Source organism: Blastocystis hominis, assembly GCF_000151665.1.
Source record: "Blastocystis hominis, Singapore isolate B (sub-type 7) whole genome shotgun sequence assembly, scaffold_1".
NCBI classification, from domain to species: domain Eukaryota; class Bigyra; order Opalinata; family Blastocystidae; genus Blastocystis; species Blastocystis hominis.
In genome coordinates, this window is record NW_013171816.1 from 419,176 (window position 1) to 436,270 (window position 17,095).

Here is a 17,095-nt window from a genome sequence, read left to right on the forward strand (position 1 = left end):
TTCCAATTCCAAATCGATTATCATCACACCAATATCCTTCATATTCTATACATCCATTATTATGATAACTCGTTCCATAGCCAAATCGTTTCCAGTTGATCACTATGCCCTTATACACCAAGAATCCATCATCATTATACATTTCACCATATCCAAATGGAATTCCAATTTTACCTTCTTTTTCTTTTTCTGTCAATATCAATCCTTCAAATCGACTTCCATGATCCAAATCCACGATTCCTTCTTCCATGAATTCTTTACGATGTGAACTACCTACGATTTGATGATTTCCAAACACTTTCAACACTTTCTGCTCATTGAGTACAAATCCTTGATTCATAAATACTCCATTATTGAATTGCAATACCATACATAATCCATTATATCCGATGAATGAAATCCAGCCATCCACTTTCCCGTTATTCACACGTCCTTACACACTTTTGATCACGGAACTGATAGTACCACGGTTTGTAAAAGCAAAATTCGCCTAATCAACAATGGTGTGCATCGAAATAAGTAAAAAATAGGGAAAACGGTTGTTTCTGAAATAATATCTGTTTCCTTATTGCTAGATATCAACCATTTTCCTTCCTTATATACATATAGCTACTACAAAAGAGAAATCACAATTAATAATGACTATTATCATCATTATTGTCGTGTATGTGTGAAACTGATCACTACTCTTTATCCAATATAGAACTAAAATAGTCAATATTGTTTTTCGAAACTAGAAAAAGGTTGTGGCTGACATTCTTAAGAAAAGAGAGTAATGAGTATGATTCAGAATAACAGCTGACTGTGACTGAATCACATAGACATTTTAATGAAGAGTGTATAGATGATCAGTGTGAAATGATGAAATTGTATAGAGTATGCAAGAATCGGAATGTTCATGATAGTTTGAGCGATCTTCTCGGACTGTGCGAAGAGTTTCAGCGATTGGATTATGAGGGAATGGAACGAATGAGATCGAATGACTGGACGGGAGCAACAAAAGCGCTATTGAAACTCCATGTGTTGATCATTAATTTTGAAAAGAATGGAACTCCGATCGGGAAATCCGTGGACAACGCGGTGCTTCTGAACAAAGAAATATAAAAGAGTATTCTTAACAAATCATTCGAGAACTATTTGTACAAATCGATTGACTAATCACTTTCATCTTCCAACCGTCGATTGAAGTTTGGCAAAGCACTATCGCTATCGCTCAGATACTCTTCAGAAAGATCAGATCGAGGAAACCCAGATCGCATGGGATTGGGGTTATCCATTACTGAATAAGAATCAGGAGGTGTCAAAGCATCGGTGAAATCCTTGAAGAAAAGTCGCCACTCATCGAACATTTCTTTTGTCCATTCATGTTCGCTAAACTTTGCCAATTCGTATGTTTTTAGCTAGAGTCGCATACTCTGAGAATATTTACATAATTTTCACAAATCGTGTCGGTTAGTTTAGGAAATTGAGACTTTAACGAGGTGACATAGGTACGAAGATCCTGTTTGTTGCTCCTCTTTAGATTTGGATATAACCTGCTGATGTCATCATCAATAGCCTGATAGGAGGAGGCAACAGTGGCTTGGTAGTTCAGGAGGGTTCGAACATTCGTATCCTTGTCCACTACGACTTAAAAGGTAATCTAGTAATTACGTAACATTACACACGTTTTATCTGCACAATCACTTGGCTTTGTTTTCAGACTTTCCATCTGTTGTCTGCTCTTTTGGGCTATTTTTGCCATTTGCTATATATTATCCACTTCACACAGAATTTACAGCGGACAGGTGATATCTTCCAATATCAATATTCTTTCTAGGGAGTTTATTGTAATGAGCAATTCTTGAGCCTAGTTTACAGTACAGAGATATCATCAGTAATAGATACTATATAATTAAGTCAACAAGATATTCAATTACGATGATCGAGAAACAACTACTGATTGTGATGAAATGGCTGATTCCCATTTCATCAATGTACCTACATTCTCCATTTACATCTGCGCACTCAGACTCATTGAAGTAAGACATAGATCGAATTTGGAAATAGCTCATTTGTACAAGGGGATGCAGCGAATGCCGAAAACGTGGCAAATAATACGAATAGGGATGTTATTCGAATATTGTGATGAAAAGGTAAACTTGATTTTTGGACTACTTCTGATCTTTAGCATAGGCAAGTATAGTGATCATTTCTCTTTTGCATATCAATCATGAACCACTATTCAATACTTCGAACATTTTACATCATTTCTTTCGATTTCTATGAGTATACCTCCTCCTCCTTATCAACCTGGAGTGAACCAGGTTCGATTTGTAATATGCTGTTAATTGTAGGCGTATCCACCTCCCGCTTATCCGTCGCCTGGTGCTCAGCCACCTCAACCTGCACCTGTTTATGTGCTCATTTTGCGTCATTTCTAGGGATATGCCTATCCTCCCAATGCCGCTTATCCTTCTCCAGTTATAGCAGTATTTTTGTTTCATTCATAGGCATATCCTCAGCCGATGTACCCGGCAAACTCATCTCCTATGCCGGTTTTTTTATCAGTTTTTTATGACTCTTAGCCATCGCCTATGCAGCCGCAGCCCATGTATCCTCCTCAAGCGCAAGGTCAATATCCTCCTCAGCCGCCCATGCAACCTGGAGGGCAATCCCCATCGACTCCACAAGGCCAGTATCCTCCCCCTCAACCCCAATACCCACCCCCTCAGCCTCAGTATCCTCCCCCTCAACCCCAGTATCCCCCTGCTCAAGGCCAGTCTCCTGCACAGCCCCAACCGCAGCCTCAATACCCACCACAGGGTCCGTATCCACCTCCACAAGGCCAAAGCCCTGTCGACCCTCAGCCCCAATATCCCCCTGCTCAACCTCAGCCTCAATATCCTCCTGCTCAGCCCCAACCGCAGCCCCAGAAAGAAGAGGATAGTGACAACCCAGCTCCTTCTGCGCCTGAAGTGTTCCCCACGATCCAGGGCTATAGCATGGTCGGGAACCAGCCGATGGTGGCCACGATCAACGCGTCCATGAACCAGGGAGGTCGGATTATCGTGCTTCTTCGATGTAGAATCGGTACAGATGGTGAAGCTCGCCTACAACGAGGAAAAGATCACCGCGGAAGACATGCGCCAAGCCCTCGCGCAGCTCGTAAAATCGAAGATCTTCTGGGGCAAAGGCGCTGTGAAGAGCATGGACATCTCCGTGGTAGTTTCGAATCGCTTCTTTCATTCCGAGCGGCATTTGGAATTGCTATTACTGCATCTGGGAAACCTTCAGCGAAAAGCGAGACTCCGCCTGGAAAACGCGGCCCTACAAGGGCGGCATGGTACACTTTTCCGTCTTGTTATACCTATAACAGATCGATGGTCCGGAGAACGGCCCCGTTCCGCAGCCGTGGGACATTCCGATCGTCGCCTCAAAGCTGTTTGAAGACGAAACGAAGAAGGTGCGCGTGCCTCACACAGAGTACGGCCAGTCCTGCCCGAAGTGCTTTGGACGCGGACATGTGCAGTGCAAATCCTGCCACGGCACGGGAAGCGAGCGCTGCACATGGTGCAACGGAAGTGGAGTGCGGACCATCGGCGAAGAACGCACGCAGTGCTCGTTCTGCCATGGATCGGGACACGAGCAGTGCAGTTCTTGCCATGGAAGAGGACTGAGACAATGCAAGGAGTGCGATGGCCACGGACAGATCGTGTATTTCATTGAGGTGGGCGTAGCGTGGCGTGGCGGGCTGAGAAGTAGATCACGGCGAGCTTTACGAACCATATCGAGTATCGGATCATCGATGCGGATGGTCTGCCCGATGATCTCGTCGATAAAGCGAGCTCGTCGATTCTGGCCAAGTCGTGTTGAGCGATGGGATCGAGTGTAGACAGGAGGGCTATCGGATTTTGCCTCCGCAGGACGTGTTCGAGCCCAAGATTCGCGAGGCGTGCAGCATGCTGTTCACGAACGCGGAGAATGTATCGATGAGGGCGGACTGCGAGAGTAGTTCATCAATTCCGGAACGGAAAGACTGCTCCAGGAACGCGTCACGGTGAAGGTTATCCCGATGGCGAAAGCGACTGGCGCGTGGAAGGGGAAGAGCTGCGAGTTCTGGGTCTACGGAAACAACAAGGTGGCGTATGCGCCTCGGTACAATAAGGAGTTTTACCACGGCTGCAGCATTATGTTGTGTGTTTGTTCCAACAAACAGAGAACTGTTACATTTCGTGGATTAGGCGGGATTGCTGCTCATCGGAAGGGGAGTGGATTGATGGTTCGGCTAGCGTGTCTTCGGCTTTTTCGATCGCCTCGATAGCTTCCATCGGCGCAACTGCCAGTCGCTGGAGTAGAACAAGACAAATAAGAATACCATTTCAACTGTAGGAACGGAGGCACCACCAGCCATGGCATCACTGGAATCCGTTTCATTTGTAGAGACGCTCTCTTCATCACTGTCAGTCACTAATTCTTCAACGGAATAGTGAGTGGTTCCTGTTTCTGCAAATTCCCTTTGAACTTCTTCGCAAGATGATTTGAATTGAGGAAGGAAGGAATTAAGCGAATCAAACACTACTCGTTATTCAAGAAGAGTACAAATACAGGAACTCCTAGGAACAGAAAAAGTTTGCAATTTTTTTGGTTTCTCTGCATCTAGTAGTGATACTGATATACAATATGGATACCATTTCCAATAATAAGAGAATGGCCAATTGGAAACGAACCACCTCCGATTTCCAGTTGTTTCCTATATTTAGTTTCCAGATATAACACTCTACTTGTCTTGCATACCTGCTGTGTGATTTTCTGAAAGATGCTCTATTTCGGTCTGTCTGTATTGTATTCTTCTTTTACAACCATTTGCTAACAGAGCGCGATAATCTAGAGGATTTCTCGATAATTCTTTTCTGGAGTGTTCGTATTTGATGTATCTATTTTTGTATACCTATTATATAGGGAATATACGTCGCAATTCGAAACGAAGCGTTGTTAAGTCAACCATTTTCTTTTCGTTGCTATTCCAATTACTATACTTTATAATCGTGTTTCATTGCTCAGTAGCTGCAGTAGAATACTGTTATCCTTGTGATCATCTAGACCACAATCTCAAACTTTCGAATAAACACTCACTTGTTGGATCTTTTTGAGTTCAAAATTCAAAATACGGCTGTACATTCTCAAAGGATGGAAGACTTCTCTGTACCTATCAAACCTATTTGGAATATTATTTATGTATTGGTATAGATAACAATAAACTATATCTTTTGATTATTGATTCGTTTCGTTAATATGCAATGAAGATTGTGTTTTAATGAAAGGGATTTAACAAATTCATATTTTCGAAAAACCTATTAATGAATACCCCAAGAAGCTCTGATATTACAACAGTTATAAATGTGGATATTGCGCCGTTACAACACAGTGAATATGCGTTGGGAACAGATGGGAATCTGATACAAGCTTGGAGCAGTAATATTCCCGAGCAGTTTCCTATTGACAGCATTGATCAACAAGATAAAAGAGTTGTAATTTTACACATTGGACACCCTCACAAGAATTACACGATCCAAACCGAGATGAAAAAGGGAAAACTGAATGGCAAAGCTATCATCAAATCACCTACGAATGTTGTGGTTGGAAAGATACATTATTTGAACGGAGAGATGACAGGGAAATGCAAACTGTATAATGAATCGGGAGTTCTTTTCTTTAAAGGGTTTTTGCATGATGGATATCGACAAGGAAAAGGTACAGAATATGATACAAACGGAAAAGTACTCTTTGATGGACTGTTTGTTGGCGGAGGCAGAGAATATCGGTACCACAAGGTTATAGATATGGAAGGATATTGGGCAGAATTAGAAGAAGATGGGAGTGTGAGATCCATTTGTCAGATAGATAACAATTTGTTCAAGCAAGGAGTGTGTCTTTTCTATGACCACAGCAAAATTGAGCAGATTAGTGAATGGAAGGACAATGTTGTAGTTAATATGATTAAACGCTTTAAGGATGGGGAAATGATTGAATACAAGAATGGAGTGAAGTCTTACGTGGGATCTTATTATGCTATAGGAAAAACATGCTTTATTAGGGTTAGTGGTCGGGAATATGATGTGAATGGAGAGAATGTCGTTTATGATGGGGACTTTATTGATGGAAAACGATCTGGTTTTGGAATTTTGTACAATTCAAAAGGAGAGGTGGTCTATGATGGAGTGTGGAAATATGGAATAAAAAGTTCAGTATACATATGCATATCTTATACACTCTTTATGATTGTGTTCTTTGCTCTTCTCTATCTGTTTATCTTCATAGAATTTGATATTAAAGGAGTAGGTGGATTATTATTTTGGGCATTGGTACTTGCTATCTATATGTATACCAAGTTAACTGAAGTCGAAGTTATCCCCGTACCCTTTTATTACGATGAGAATCAAACGATCAAAATCTTATATTTGTGCGGTAGAGAGGTAATAATTGAATCGAATTTGAATGAATTCACTTATTTCAAGATTGATGGCTTGAGAAAGATGAGGAAGCTTACTCTACCCCAGATGGACTATAAATTTCATTCATCATCGCTCCAGCGTTTTGTTAGAATATATAATTGTGAAGAGTTAGAGGAGATAGTTATTGGAGATAAGGCTTTTATGTATTTTGACGAATTCGGTTTAAGGAATCTTCCGTCCTTAGAAAAGATTCGGATTGGAGATATTGATCATGAATCACGGAATTTTCAAAACAGCAATTTTGTCCTTCGTGGTAATCGAGTAACATAAAGAACTGAAGTGTAGATTTGCCATCTCTCAAAACTGTCATTATTGGTGGCAGTTCATTTGTGTCAAACAAGAAAATAGTTTTTGACAGTAGGGTGTAAAAATGAAAGTGAAATAGGTGTATAGATTTGCCAAAATTGAAAACGATTGCGCTAGGAAAAAATGCACTTGAAGGAGAATATCTCAGTCAATGTAAAATGGAAATGATAAGTAATAGCATATGGAATTACAATGAATCGTTTTAGATCTTCCTCGTTTGTATTCTATTACATCAAAGGGGTATAGCTTTTTGAATGTCCGATCTCTTGTATTAAAGGGTATTTCAATAATAATAGAAAAATGAACGGAGTAGATATTCCTAATCTTCAGACTGTTAGCTTGCCCAATGCTTTCAAGAAAGTTTCAACAGTGTCAATTTCCAGTACTTTGGAATCAAATCTTTTTAGGATAGATGTTTCATCTGCTCTTGAAGATCTTTTTCGCTGTTAGGAATAACATATTTCAAATCGATACAATATCGAAAAAAATGGTTTGTACAATATGTAAATACATTCTGAATACAAAAGGCAATGTTTGTATGTACGAATTGTTCGCTCATCTCTCACATTGCGGCCATTTCTTATCCTAGAAATGGATATTTCACCTCATTAATCATCAAATAATGAGTTAGATTAAAGCTCTCTTAAGGCAAAAGAAAGAGTAGGTAGATGATCTTTTAGTGTAAGCAATGTCAAAACAAAGACAAGAGATTATCATAACACTTACGAACGGATTGATTGCATTCATTGGTAATATACGATAAGAAATAAATGTTGGGTATGTCAATTATTATGTAGTTAACTCCAAATCCGATTGTCACAAATTCATTATCATTGTCCCTGTAGCACATATTCTTTCACACAAACAGTTCAAAAATGATTTATCAAATATTCATATGCTTTTCGAATCTCTATAAACTTCCTTTCTGCATCTTCACTTCGATTTTTGTCTGGATGATATTGGAGAGCCAATGCTTTGAATCGTTTACGAATCGTTTCCACTGAATCCGTTATCTTCACACCCAACAAATCACAACACTCCTCGTACTCCGTTTTCAGTGCTCCATATTTGTTATCATAACCAATATCCTTTCCCACATTGTCTCGTTTGTATGAATTCGAAAACCTCCACGAACCACCAGCCGACTTCAACTCATTTATCATTTCTTTCGTTTTTAGATCTCCCGTTATTTCCACATATCGCTCCAAATCCATGACTGCCTTCTCTCGATCACCCATTGACAAATAACACTCTGCTCGTGCCTTGTACACTCGAGGCGAATGAGCGAAGCCCGAGGCGATAATCTTGTCAAAATCATCTAGAAATCAGCCAATGTTCTCTTTTCATTTTTACCTTTCGCATCCTTGAAATTTCCTTCGATCTGTTCGATCAATCCTTTGTTCAGAAGCACCGCGTTGTCTACGGATTTCCCGATCGGAGTTCCATTCTTTTCAAAATTAATGATCAACACATGGAGTTTCAATAACGCTTTTGTTGCTCCCGTCCAGTCATTCGATCTCATTCGATCCATTCCCTCATAATCCAATCGCTGAAACTCTTCGCACAGTCCGAGAAGATCGCTCAAATTATCATGAACACTCCGATTCTTGCACACTCTATACAATTTCATCATTTCACGCTGATGGTTCAATTGCCACAGCACCAATAGACTCAAATACACGACACTCTCGTCAAAATCCACTTCCCTGTTCCATCCCTCATACAATCCCGTTGTTAATTTATCACTTTCATTCAATGAATTCATCCATGGGCACTGCGTCGACAACAAATCCATTGCTTCGTTCGATCGATACAAAAACACATTGCAACGAACCAAATCGATGAAGGGACTCCGCCAAAATGGAGCAATCCTTCGAATCTTTTCTAGAATCGGAATGCATTCGTCGAATTGATGCGTTATCATCAATTGACGAGACAGAGAAACCAGCGACTCCAACTCTTGGATCTGATTGAGCGAATCTGGATAAATGGTTTTTGCAAGATTCAATTCTCCGATTTGAATGTACAACGAGGAAAGATGCTGATAGAACGAATGTGAATGAGGTTGGAACTGGATCGCTTGTTTGATCGATTGAATGGCTTGTAAAGGGAGTTTTAAGGATAAATAAATCGAACTCTGGAGCGAATAATTCGATGGATCTTTCGAATTGTATTCAATCGCTTGTTCCACATAGTCTACACACATCAGTCAATCGATCATTAAAGCAATTACAAAGAGCTTTCTTATAGTCATGCTTATCTGCAAATAGCTTTGCTGATTTCCTATAAATGTCGCTGAACGTTGAATACGAAGCCAATGAATCATCACGATGAAGAAGATTCACTGCAGAAGAAGCCGATTGGGGAGTGAGAAACGCGTTGGCATATTCAAATATGTGCGTTATTTCACTACTTCGCTGCGAAAGTATTGCGATACAATCGATAACACGCTGGTATTTTCCCAGTTGGCAAAGCACGCGAAGCGATTGAGCCATCTATGATTCAAGTTTGAATGGAGTGATTCACAAGTGTATTGTTCACAGACTTGTAGTACTTGATTGCTTGTCGGTTCAGAATAAACCACGTGCGTGCTAGAGGCGAATCGTTCAATGTGAGATTGGGAAAGAGAAGCTTGATCACATCCCATCCGAGCTCCGTGTCATGGATTGCTAACACGCAGCGAAGAAGCAATTTAAAGTAGATCGGATAGTGAACGAGAGGTCCACGATAATCCGTAAGCATCGCCAACACGTTTGCATATCGCTTCTCCTTCAGAAGCTCCTTTTTCAGCGAGTTCACAAACAATAACATATCGTTTATCTACCATGAAATCGATGAAGTTTCGCTACAGAATTGATCAGCTGGCGACAGATCGGATCTTGATTGATTTCTTCTCTTTCTTCCATCGGAGCAGCTGCGAATCGAGCAAAATACGAAAAGCATCGACCGGTTTTCCCCAGTTCTAGATACTCCGCAGCAATGTTCAGATAAGATTTAGCGCATGGAGGAAGCGAAAGCTCCAATTCCTTCACTCGTTGAATAGAATTGTCGATCGATTCATATTCAAGAGGCGAAGAATCAAGACACGATGAAGTCGATTCGTTGGAAGCGGCAAGGAGAGAATTCCATTCATTTAAAAGCTGCTCGAGGAGCAATTGGTCGCCTTTTTCTCTCACAAAAAACTCCACTTGATCGAGTGATTGTGTGGGAAAATGCAGATCCATCACGATGTGGAGCAAGAGAGCCGAGGAGACGGATGGTTGTGCGGATCGGAGGAGGCTGAGACAGCCAGAGATCGAGAAGAAGGGATGAGCGAGTCGAGAAAGAAACTGAGACTTCAAGTAGCGAAGATGAGGCGGAAGAATTGGATGTGAGAAAAACTGATTCAATGCAGTGAGGTCGCAGCGAGATAAACAAGCTTGGAAGTCCTCTTCGGACTGAACTTTGATTCAACCGGCTTTTTCAATCCTACGAACACTCTCCAGTTTGCGATTCAGCAATTCCAGCAAGCACAATGTAGAGTCGAAGCGGCAAGGAGAGCACACAGATTGTCTGATGGGATGGGAATTGAGCGAAATGTATAAAATCGGACAGAAAAACGGAGAACGAAGGGAACGAAGAGGAATAGAGAGAGAAGAAAGGAGGGGAAATGTTGAGTTAACAGAGTGAATTAAAGATAAAAACAAGAGAGAAAGAAAAATAGATAAGGATATGATTGTTGTCAACGTTTGTCCAGAGAGCACGAGATAGAGGAAAAACTCAATTCTACTCCGTTCATCAAGTGCAAGTCCTTGATCCACACGTAGCTGGATAGGAAAATGAAATCTAGTCATCATATGCTGTTCACAATTCATACAGATGTTCCGATAACTGGATAGTATCCATGCAGTAAGCAAGTTCACAGTTATTAGATACCAGTTTGCATATGTAAAGGACAGATAACGATCTTCCTCTATAATCTCCAAAATCACAGCACTCTATTAGGAACTAGCAATCAAATGTACGACGTTACACCCTTACCTTATAAATACTATCGATTCCGTCATCATCCGGGTCCTTGACGTGAAACTGCCCATAGAAATCTTCTCCAAAACAAATTTTGGAAAATTGAAGAGTTTTCTCATTCATGTTTAAATGATACTCTAAGGGCTAATTCCCATCTACTTTATAATGAGAGTTTGATTTTACCGATCGTGTGTTCTTCCTACGATTCCAGGTGTCTACACTATTTCGTGTGCGTTTCGTCAAAATCAGGAGCCGTGACCTAACACATGCACCACAATTCGGCTTTGCGAAAAGGAAATAGTATTAAAATGGTGTAATTCATTTTAGTAGGATCTCGATTGTTCCCGGACAAGCGAGTTTCCCACAATTTCCAAAAAGAAAACAAAGCAATCTCTTTGCCTTCCCAACCCCATTTTTTTCAAACAAACACCCCACTAATACACTTAATCCCTCTTTACCTTGTCATTATTTCTCCACGTCAGCCAGTGAATCACCGCCTTCAAGAAGAACAGTCCAGCGAACGCTCCGATGCACATCAGCGGCTCTCTCCACAACATCATCTGATTCAAGTCATAAGTCACCGTGATCGTTTCTCCCTTCTGCAGCTCAATCAAATTCCGCTTCTTGAACTCGTACACCGGTCGTCCGCGGAACGAGCTGTCCAGATAAGTGAATCGTTTCTGCACGGGCATCGCTTCCACGCCTTCCGGCAGCGAGAATTCCACGTTCTTCACGCACTCGGGCAGAATCACACGCACCGTCAATTCCTGAACGTCCACCTGCTCGATCGGCGTGCTGAACGGCACCGTCAGCGAGAAGTGCTCGCCCTCCTTCTTCAGCACGCGGTTCGAAGGGAGATTGTACCTACTCTTGACCGTGTTCGATGCAAATACCCCCAATAGAACTCGTTCTTCCACCCGCCCAGCATCGGGAACCGCATCTGCAGCTCCACCAGCATGCTGCCCGGCTGTCTGCGCACGTGCGACGTCGTGATGTTCCCCAGAATATCGCGATAGTACACGTCCATAGCGCGTCTGTCGATCCTCGCGGTCAATTCCTCTACGATTCACGCTCCTTTTCTTCCACGCACCCCAATACGGAACGGAGTCCGGGTCGCTTTTGTAGTAGTCCAGGCGAGAGAACTCTCCCGTCAGCGGGCTGCCGCTGTTCCGAGCGCGGATCACTTCCTCGATGGCCACGTTGCCCCAGTGGGAGATCTCGATCTCGCGCTCCACGGTCTCCAGCGTGCGGAATTTGGCGACGCTGGGGAAGTGAATGCGCACGGAAACCGGGGAAACAAACGGGGAAAGGGAGGCGAAGGGACCGTAGGTCAGGGTGTTGCCGTTCTTGGAGTTGGGAGAAAGGTCGGTGTAGGAGAAAATGGTGGAGGCGGGGAGATTGAAGCGGATTTCCTGCTTCTGGGAAGGATACGGAGACTGAACGTAGAGATCATGGTTGAACACGTATTTGGGAGTCTCTTGCTGCATGAAAATAAACAGTGATGGCTACCTGAGTGATCGTCGCTGGTACGGGAACAAATACATGAGTGAGGTAGTAATTCACGAAAAACACAAACTTATTCGAGATCTTGTCAGAGGAGTGGACAGTATACAGGGTGACTCCTTCACTACTGATTATAAAGTTATCGAATACACACATGGGCTGCAGTTCATCCTTCTTCAAAGAGAGCGACGCTTTTCTGAGTGCAGATGTCTCAATATACGCCATATGCTCAATATCCGAGTTCGGAATAGCAACCTGATAGTCCACCAGGTCATCTTGCGAAGGAGAGACCTGATAACGAATCGTCACATTCACGATGGCCTCGGTCATGTCAACCGTCTTGATCACACTCAAGTTTTCGAATAACGGTTTCTCTGCTGAGATCAGCAGGAAAAGCATTGTGGTCAGTACAACAGCTGGTACTCTCATTAGAACCAATATACGCAAAACAGATCAGGAAAAATGAAGAGATTTATGGCAAACCACATTGTACAACAAACACACACAAATGGAAGCATTTTCCTCAATCACACTGGATAAGTAATATTTCCCTTCTCTCTTGATCCCCACCTCATTCCCACACACATCACAAACGAGCTGATAACTCATCACTTTCTTCGGCTTCCCGTCCTCTCCTTTGATCTCCACCTCCACGCCGCAATCAAAAAGCTCCAGACAGTTACACACTTCGTCCGAAACAAATGCTACGCTGTGACGATCGGACTTCTTCCGGACTCTACGGTTTAGGGCACAGTGGTAACATGACATTTTACACTTGTAGCAGAGAGTCGTAAAACAACACGGGCAGCATAAAATAGCGTCTGTTGTGTGGTTTCCGTCTAGATTATCACCCATTACAAACCATACGCTTTTGTTCCATCCAAGCAGCATCTTTCTCGTCGCGATTTGGATCATAGAGTTCGGGAATATCGGTTTCTGCTACAAGTGAGACACCAATTTCAATTGAACCGTTATTTTCTCCATTTGCAGTTTCTTCCTCTTCATCCGAACTAGACTCACTAGGTGGTAAACGTAAATTCGATAACTCTCACTCAGTACTCTCTTCGGAGTACTCTTCCTCCTCCTCCTCTTCGTTTTCTGGAATATAGGACTCTTCCACTTGTTCTCCGTTTCCGTCGAGTTCTTTGTAAACAAATCGCCTAATCACCTTGGCATGAGGCGTTTCCTCTTCTTCATTTTCGGAAATACACTCATTATCATCAATGGAATGAATATAATTGATATCCCAGTAAGTTGCTTGAAATCTCTCTTCGCAACCAGTATCATCAATCATATCATCCTCACTTGAAGATGATGGGAGATCCATTGAAAATAAATAAAACAAACAATGCAAACATCACCTAAAGCTACTCGGATTTCTTGTTCTGCAATGGCAGAAAGCTGCTCTATGTCATACTATTTCACATCCAGTTATCAAATCGCTACTTGAGAAAACAACCCCCAATGTTCGGAAACACTCCAAATATCTGCAGAATATACCGGTGATGAAACTGCATGCTACACAACTTAGTCAATTTCTCCCAGTTCTACCCAGATCTTTGCAAATGTCATTCCTTTCAAATTCCTCTTCGAAACCCGATCATCTCGCAGCAACATCTATCCAAAACGAATCGCTACTATCGAATACGCGTGCACTGCGAATCACTCCTCGCTTTGTCTGCTCATCCACCAAGCGAATTGGCCATCGAACCGTCTTCAACAGAGGATCTACATTACACCGTTTCCACGTTTCCACCGTCAAAACCACTGGCTTTCATCGTTCTCTCCGCGTCCTGCGAGATGGAAATATCAAACGATGGTTGCTCAAAATACTGAGCGAGCAATTCCTGTGCGAGTTTGTCTGTTTGTTACAAAAAGAAAAGAAAAGAAAAACGAGGAGTGGAGAGCGAGCTCAGCGAAGGAGACTCGCTGTCATTCCGAATGGCGTGTAAAAAGTAGTAAACTCGCTTGACCTCCTCCACTTCCTCCTGTTTTCTGAGCGATTTCGATAGAATTCTACGTGCTGGCGCGCTGCAAGCTTCGTGTAAATGCTTTGAATTTGCTCCGTGTTTGGGATTCTGTGTGAATGAAGATAAAGTCTGGAAATGCTACTTCAACACCTTCAGAAGCGCGGACAACTCGGAGGATTTCACGACAAGAGCGTGTTGAATCTCGAGTTGTCGAATGGATTTGCGAATGGCAATGGGTGATTCGTGTCGAAACGCAGCGAATGTGAACAAATCGACTGCAAATGTGTCTGTGAATGAATGATTGGGTGGCTGATTCTCACTCGAATTGACGTCATAATTGTCTGCAAACGAGAAGAGAGAGGCAAAGAATGCATTTCTCTCCATCAACTACACAAACAAAAAGTGGAAACAGGGAAACCTGTTCGTGATTCATGGGAGTGATGATCAAATGATTCAAAAATTCGCATTCAAATTCGATGAAACCTTCGTTTTCCAACAGAATCAAACACGTTTTCATTGTTTCCACCGAGCAATCGAACAGTTGCTCGCATTCCCCATACTTCACACAGCTGTAGGGCGTTTCGCTCACTTGACTCGCAATGAAACGGTTCACCGCGGTTAATTCCACGTAGTTACTCCATGCCATGGAATACAGTTTCGACCAGACCGAGTCCGTTGTGATGCTCAGCGCCAAACCTTCTTCCTCATTCCCGCGGTAACGTCCGATCTCCTGCACATACCCCTGAATCGACCGACTTCCGCACAAGTGAATGATGCACTTTTTGGAATTCCAGAAATCGGACCTACTTTGATATTCTTGAGATTGACGCCCATGCCAAAAGCGGACGTTGCAACGATTACATGAAGAGATTTCTGTGAGCGATTCAGCACACGGAGACTCTTCTTTCGTTGGGTATCATCCATTCCTCCATGATACACAGTGCACTTCATCATCACAATGATCATTTGTAATGTACGTCAATGTTGTAACTCTGAAGATATTCGCAGAGAGACGTGGTGTCTCGACGGAATGGGACGAACACAATCACATTTTGACGTGATTTGGAATCGAAAAACGACGATTGAAGGAATTCGCGTAATAGTCTCGATTTTTGGCATTCCAAAAAACGTACTGTTGACACGACTGAATCTGGTCTCTCGACACCGAGGCGATTTTGATGTTGCGACGATACCACCCGTTATCAATGACCTGTTCCGCGGGAATCTGAAGATGTTTGCAGATATCCTATCATCGAATTCGATCGAAGCCACTACTTCCTTCACGCGAATTCCCCCGGTTCCTGTGAGTCCCAGCACCGAGCAAGACTGGTAAAAATCGCCCTGTTTTTTGGACTGGTTGATCAAGGAGATCATGGAGAAAAGTCGAAGATAATCGGATCGGAAGTTGAAACTCCAGCTGCTGATGCAGTGTGCCTCGTCGACGACCACGAGATCGATCTGATCTGCAAGGGAGGTGGAGTGGAGAAGCTCTCGAAACATGGAGGAGAAGAGTTTCTCGGGGGAGATGTAGATGATTTTGATGATGCCCGAATTGATGGCTTTGATGGATTCGAATAGAATTCGGGGAGAGAGAGAGCCGGTGAGTACGAGGGAGGAGAGAATGGGGGGAAGCTGGTGTTCCTGATCGTGCATGAGCGAAATGAGTGGAGAGATAACCAGCGAAATCCCGCGGAAAAGAAGCGCGGGAAGCTGATAGGTCAGCGATTTTCCGCTTCCCGTCGGTGAGATAAACACCTACATGCAATGAGATCGGGAATAATACGCAGCTATGATGAGTGAGCAGCGATTGAATGATCGATAATTGATTCGGCCGGAATTCTGGAATTCCAAAAATATTCTGTAAAATGAAAATCAAGGATTCGCTGGGAATTTCGGTTTGAGATCGCAGAGTTTCCACAGTATCATAAAACGATCCTGTTTGTTCCAGGAGTGTAATGATCAAGTCTTGTTTGTTTGATTTGCAAGCACAACTGTACATTTTTCCCAGCACTTTCAACTCGTCCACCTATTTCTCACCTTGCTTCCCTGTTTCTACCGTCATCCCCTCCAGCTTCGATTTCTGGAATTCCAAAAATTCCTCCTTTTTCGATTTCGATTCCTTCTCGCTGTTCATCGCGTTCAAACACGACAGCACTTCGCTCCGTGCGTTCTCCTTCCACAAAAAGAAATTGCAGCTGCTCACGCGATCGTGGCAGCAACAATAGAACTCTTTCCCGTGGTTTTTCCCCGATTTTCGCACCTTTCGCAGAACCGCGGGGATTCCGTGGTGGCAAAGAGGAGCGTCTTCGATGGAATTGTGTGTGGAAGAAGAGTCAAAAGGAGGAGGAGGAGGATTGGAGGTGAGCTGAACGATTTCTTCCTCGGTGATTCCATTCGAATTCTGCTGGGAAACATGCTGGAATTCCGCGGTGTGTTCGTCGAATTCGATGGAATCGGGGGAGGGAATGGGCTGCGAAGCGTCGATGGAAAGCGTGTTGGGACGCTTGTGGCGCCGATGTTTGACGTTGAGATGACGCTTTAGATTGAGTCGGACGTAGTTTTCTTTGAAGGGAAGAACGGGAAGCGATTTGGAAGGGGAAAAGGAAGTGGATTCCGTGGTGGTTAACAGTGTTGAAGAAGAAGAAGTAGTAGTAGTAGTAGTAGAAGATGATAATAATGATGATGATGATTTTGGATTTGAATTGGAAGAATTGGATGGAGTGGGAATCGACGGATTGATTGTGGGGTGGGAGGATAGAGATGGTGTGGAATCGATCGACGAGGACACGGGTTGACGAAGATTTGGATTCGAAGGAA

The 17,095-nt window shown here is 42.9% G+C and overlaps 6 protein-coding genes; 2 read left to right on the plus strand and 4 right to left on the minus strand.

Moving 5' to 3' along the window:
• GSBLH_T00000743001 (uncharacterized protein) overlaps window positions 1-142 on the minus strand; it is a gene marked incomplete at its 5' end in the record, with an annotated part of 838 nt that extends 696 nt beyond the window's left edge. Inside the window, one exon of the mRNA XM_013038993.1 lies at window positions 1-142. This exon is cut by the window's left edge and continues 447 nt beyond it. Coding sequence (XP_012894447.1) covers window positions 1-142 — 142 coding nt within the window.
• Window positions 143-2,275: 2,133 nt separating this feature from the next.
• On the plus strand, window positions 2,276-3,039 carry GSBLH_T00000745001 (uncharacterized protein). XM_013038994.1 has 4 exons: window positions 2,276-2,393; window positions 2,424-2,462; window positions 2,493-2,537; window positions 2,568-3,039. Exons 1-4 carry the CDS (start codon window positions 2,321-2,323, stop codon window positions 2,927-2,929), a joined length of 519 nt encoding a protein of 172 aa, XP_012894448.1. The 5' UTR covers window positions 2,276-2,320; the 3' UTR covers window positions 2,930-3,039.
• Window positions 3,040-3,403: 364 nt separating this feature from the next.
• On the plus strand, window positions 3,404-4,175 carry GSBLH_T00000746001 (uncharacterized protein). XM_013038995.1 has 4 exons: window positions 3,404-3,709; window positions 3,745-3,845; window positions 3,875-3,965; window positions 3,995-4,175. Exons 1-4 carry the CDS (start codon window positions 3,678-3,680, stop codon window positions 4,041-4,043), a joined length of 273 nt encoding a protein of 90 aa, XP_012894449.1. The 5' UTR covers window positions 3,404-3,677; the 3' UTR covers window positions 4,044-4,175.
• Window positions 4,176-7,669: 3,494 nt separating this feature from the next.
• GSBLH_T00006111001 (uncharacterized protein) lies at window positions 7,670-9,006 on the minus strand (the record flags this gene model as incomplete). Its single annotated transcript, XM_013038996.1, has 2 exons — window positions 7,670-8,118; window positions 8,154-9,006. The coding sequence occupies 2 exons, from the start codon at window positions 9,004-9,006 to the stop codon at window positions 7,670-7,672; spliced, it is 1,302 nt and encodes a 433-aa protein (XP_012894450.1).
• Window positions 9,007-11,248: 2,242 nt separating this feature from the next.
• Window positions 11,249-12,764, minus strand: GSBLH_T00000747001 (uncharacterized protein; the record flags this gene model as incomplete). XM_013038997.1 has 5 exons in its annotated part: window positions 12,463-12,764; window positions 12,315-12,432; window positions 11,896-12,286; window positions 11,699-11,864; window positions 11,249-11,669 (listed from the first exon to the last, which is right to left on the minus strand). The coding sequence occupies exons 1-5, from the start codon at window positions 12,735-12,737 to the stop codon at window positions 11,249-11,251; spliced, it is 1,371 nt and encodes a 456-aa protein (XP_012894451.1). The 5' UTR covers window positions 12,738-12,764.
• Window positions 12,765-15,256: 2,492 nt separating this feature from the next.
• Window positions 15,257-16,277, minus strand: GSBLH_T00000748001 (uncharacterized protein; the record flags this gene model as incomplete). The annotated part of the gene is made up of 2 exons (XM_013038998.1): window positions 15,257-16,033; window positions 16,062-16,277. The coding sequence occupies 2 exons, from the start codon at window positions 16,275-16,277 to the stop codon at window positions 15,257-15,259; spliced, it is 993 nt and encodes a 330-aa protein (XP_012894452.1).
• Window positions 16,278-17,095: the final 818 nt, after the last annotated feature.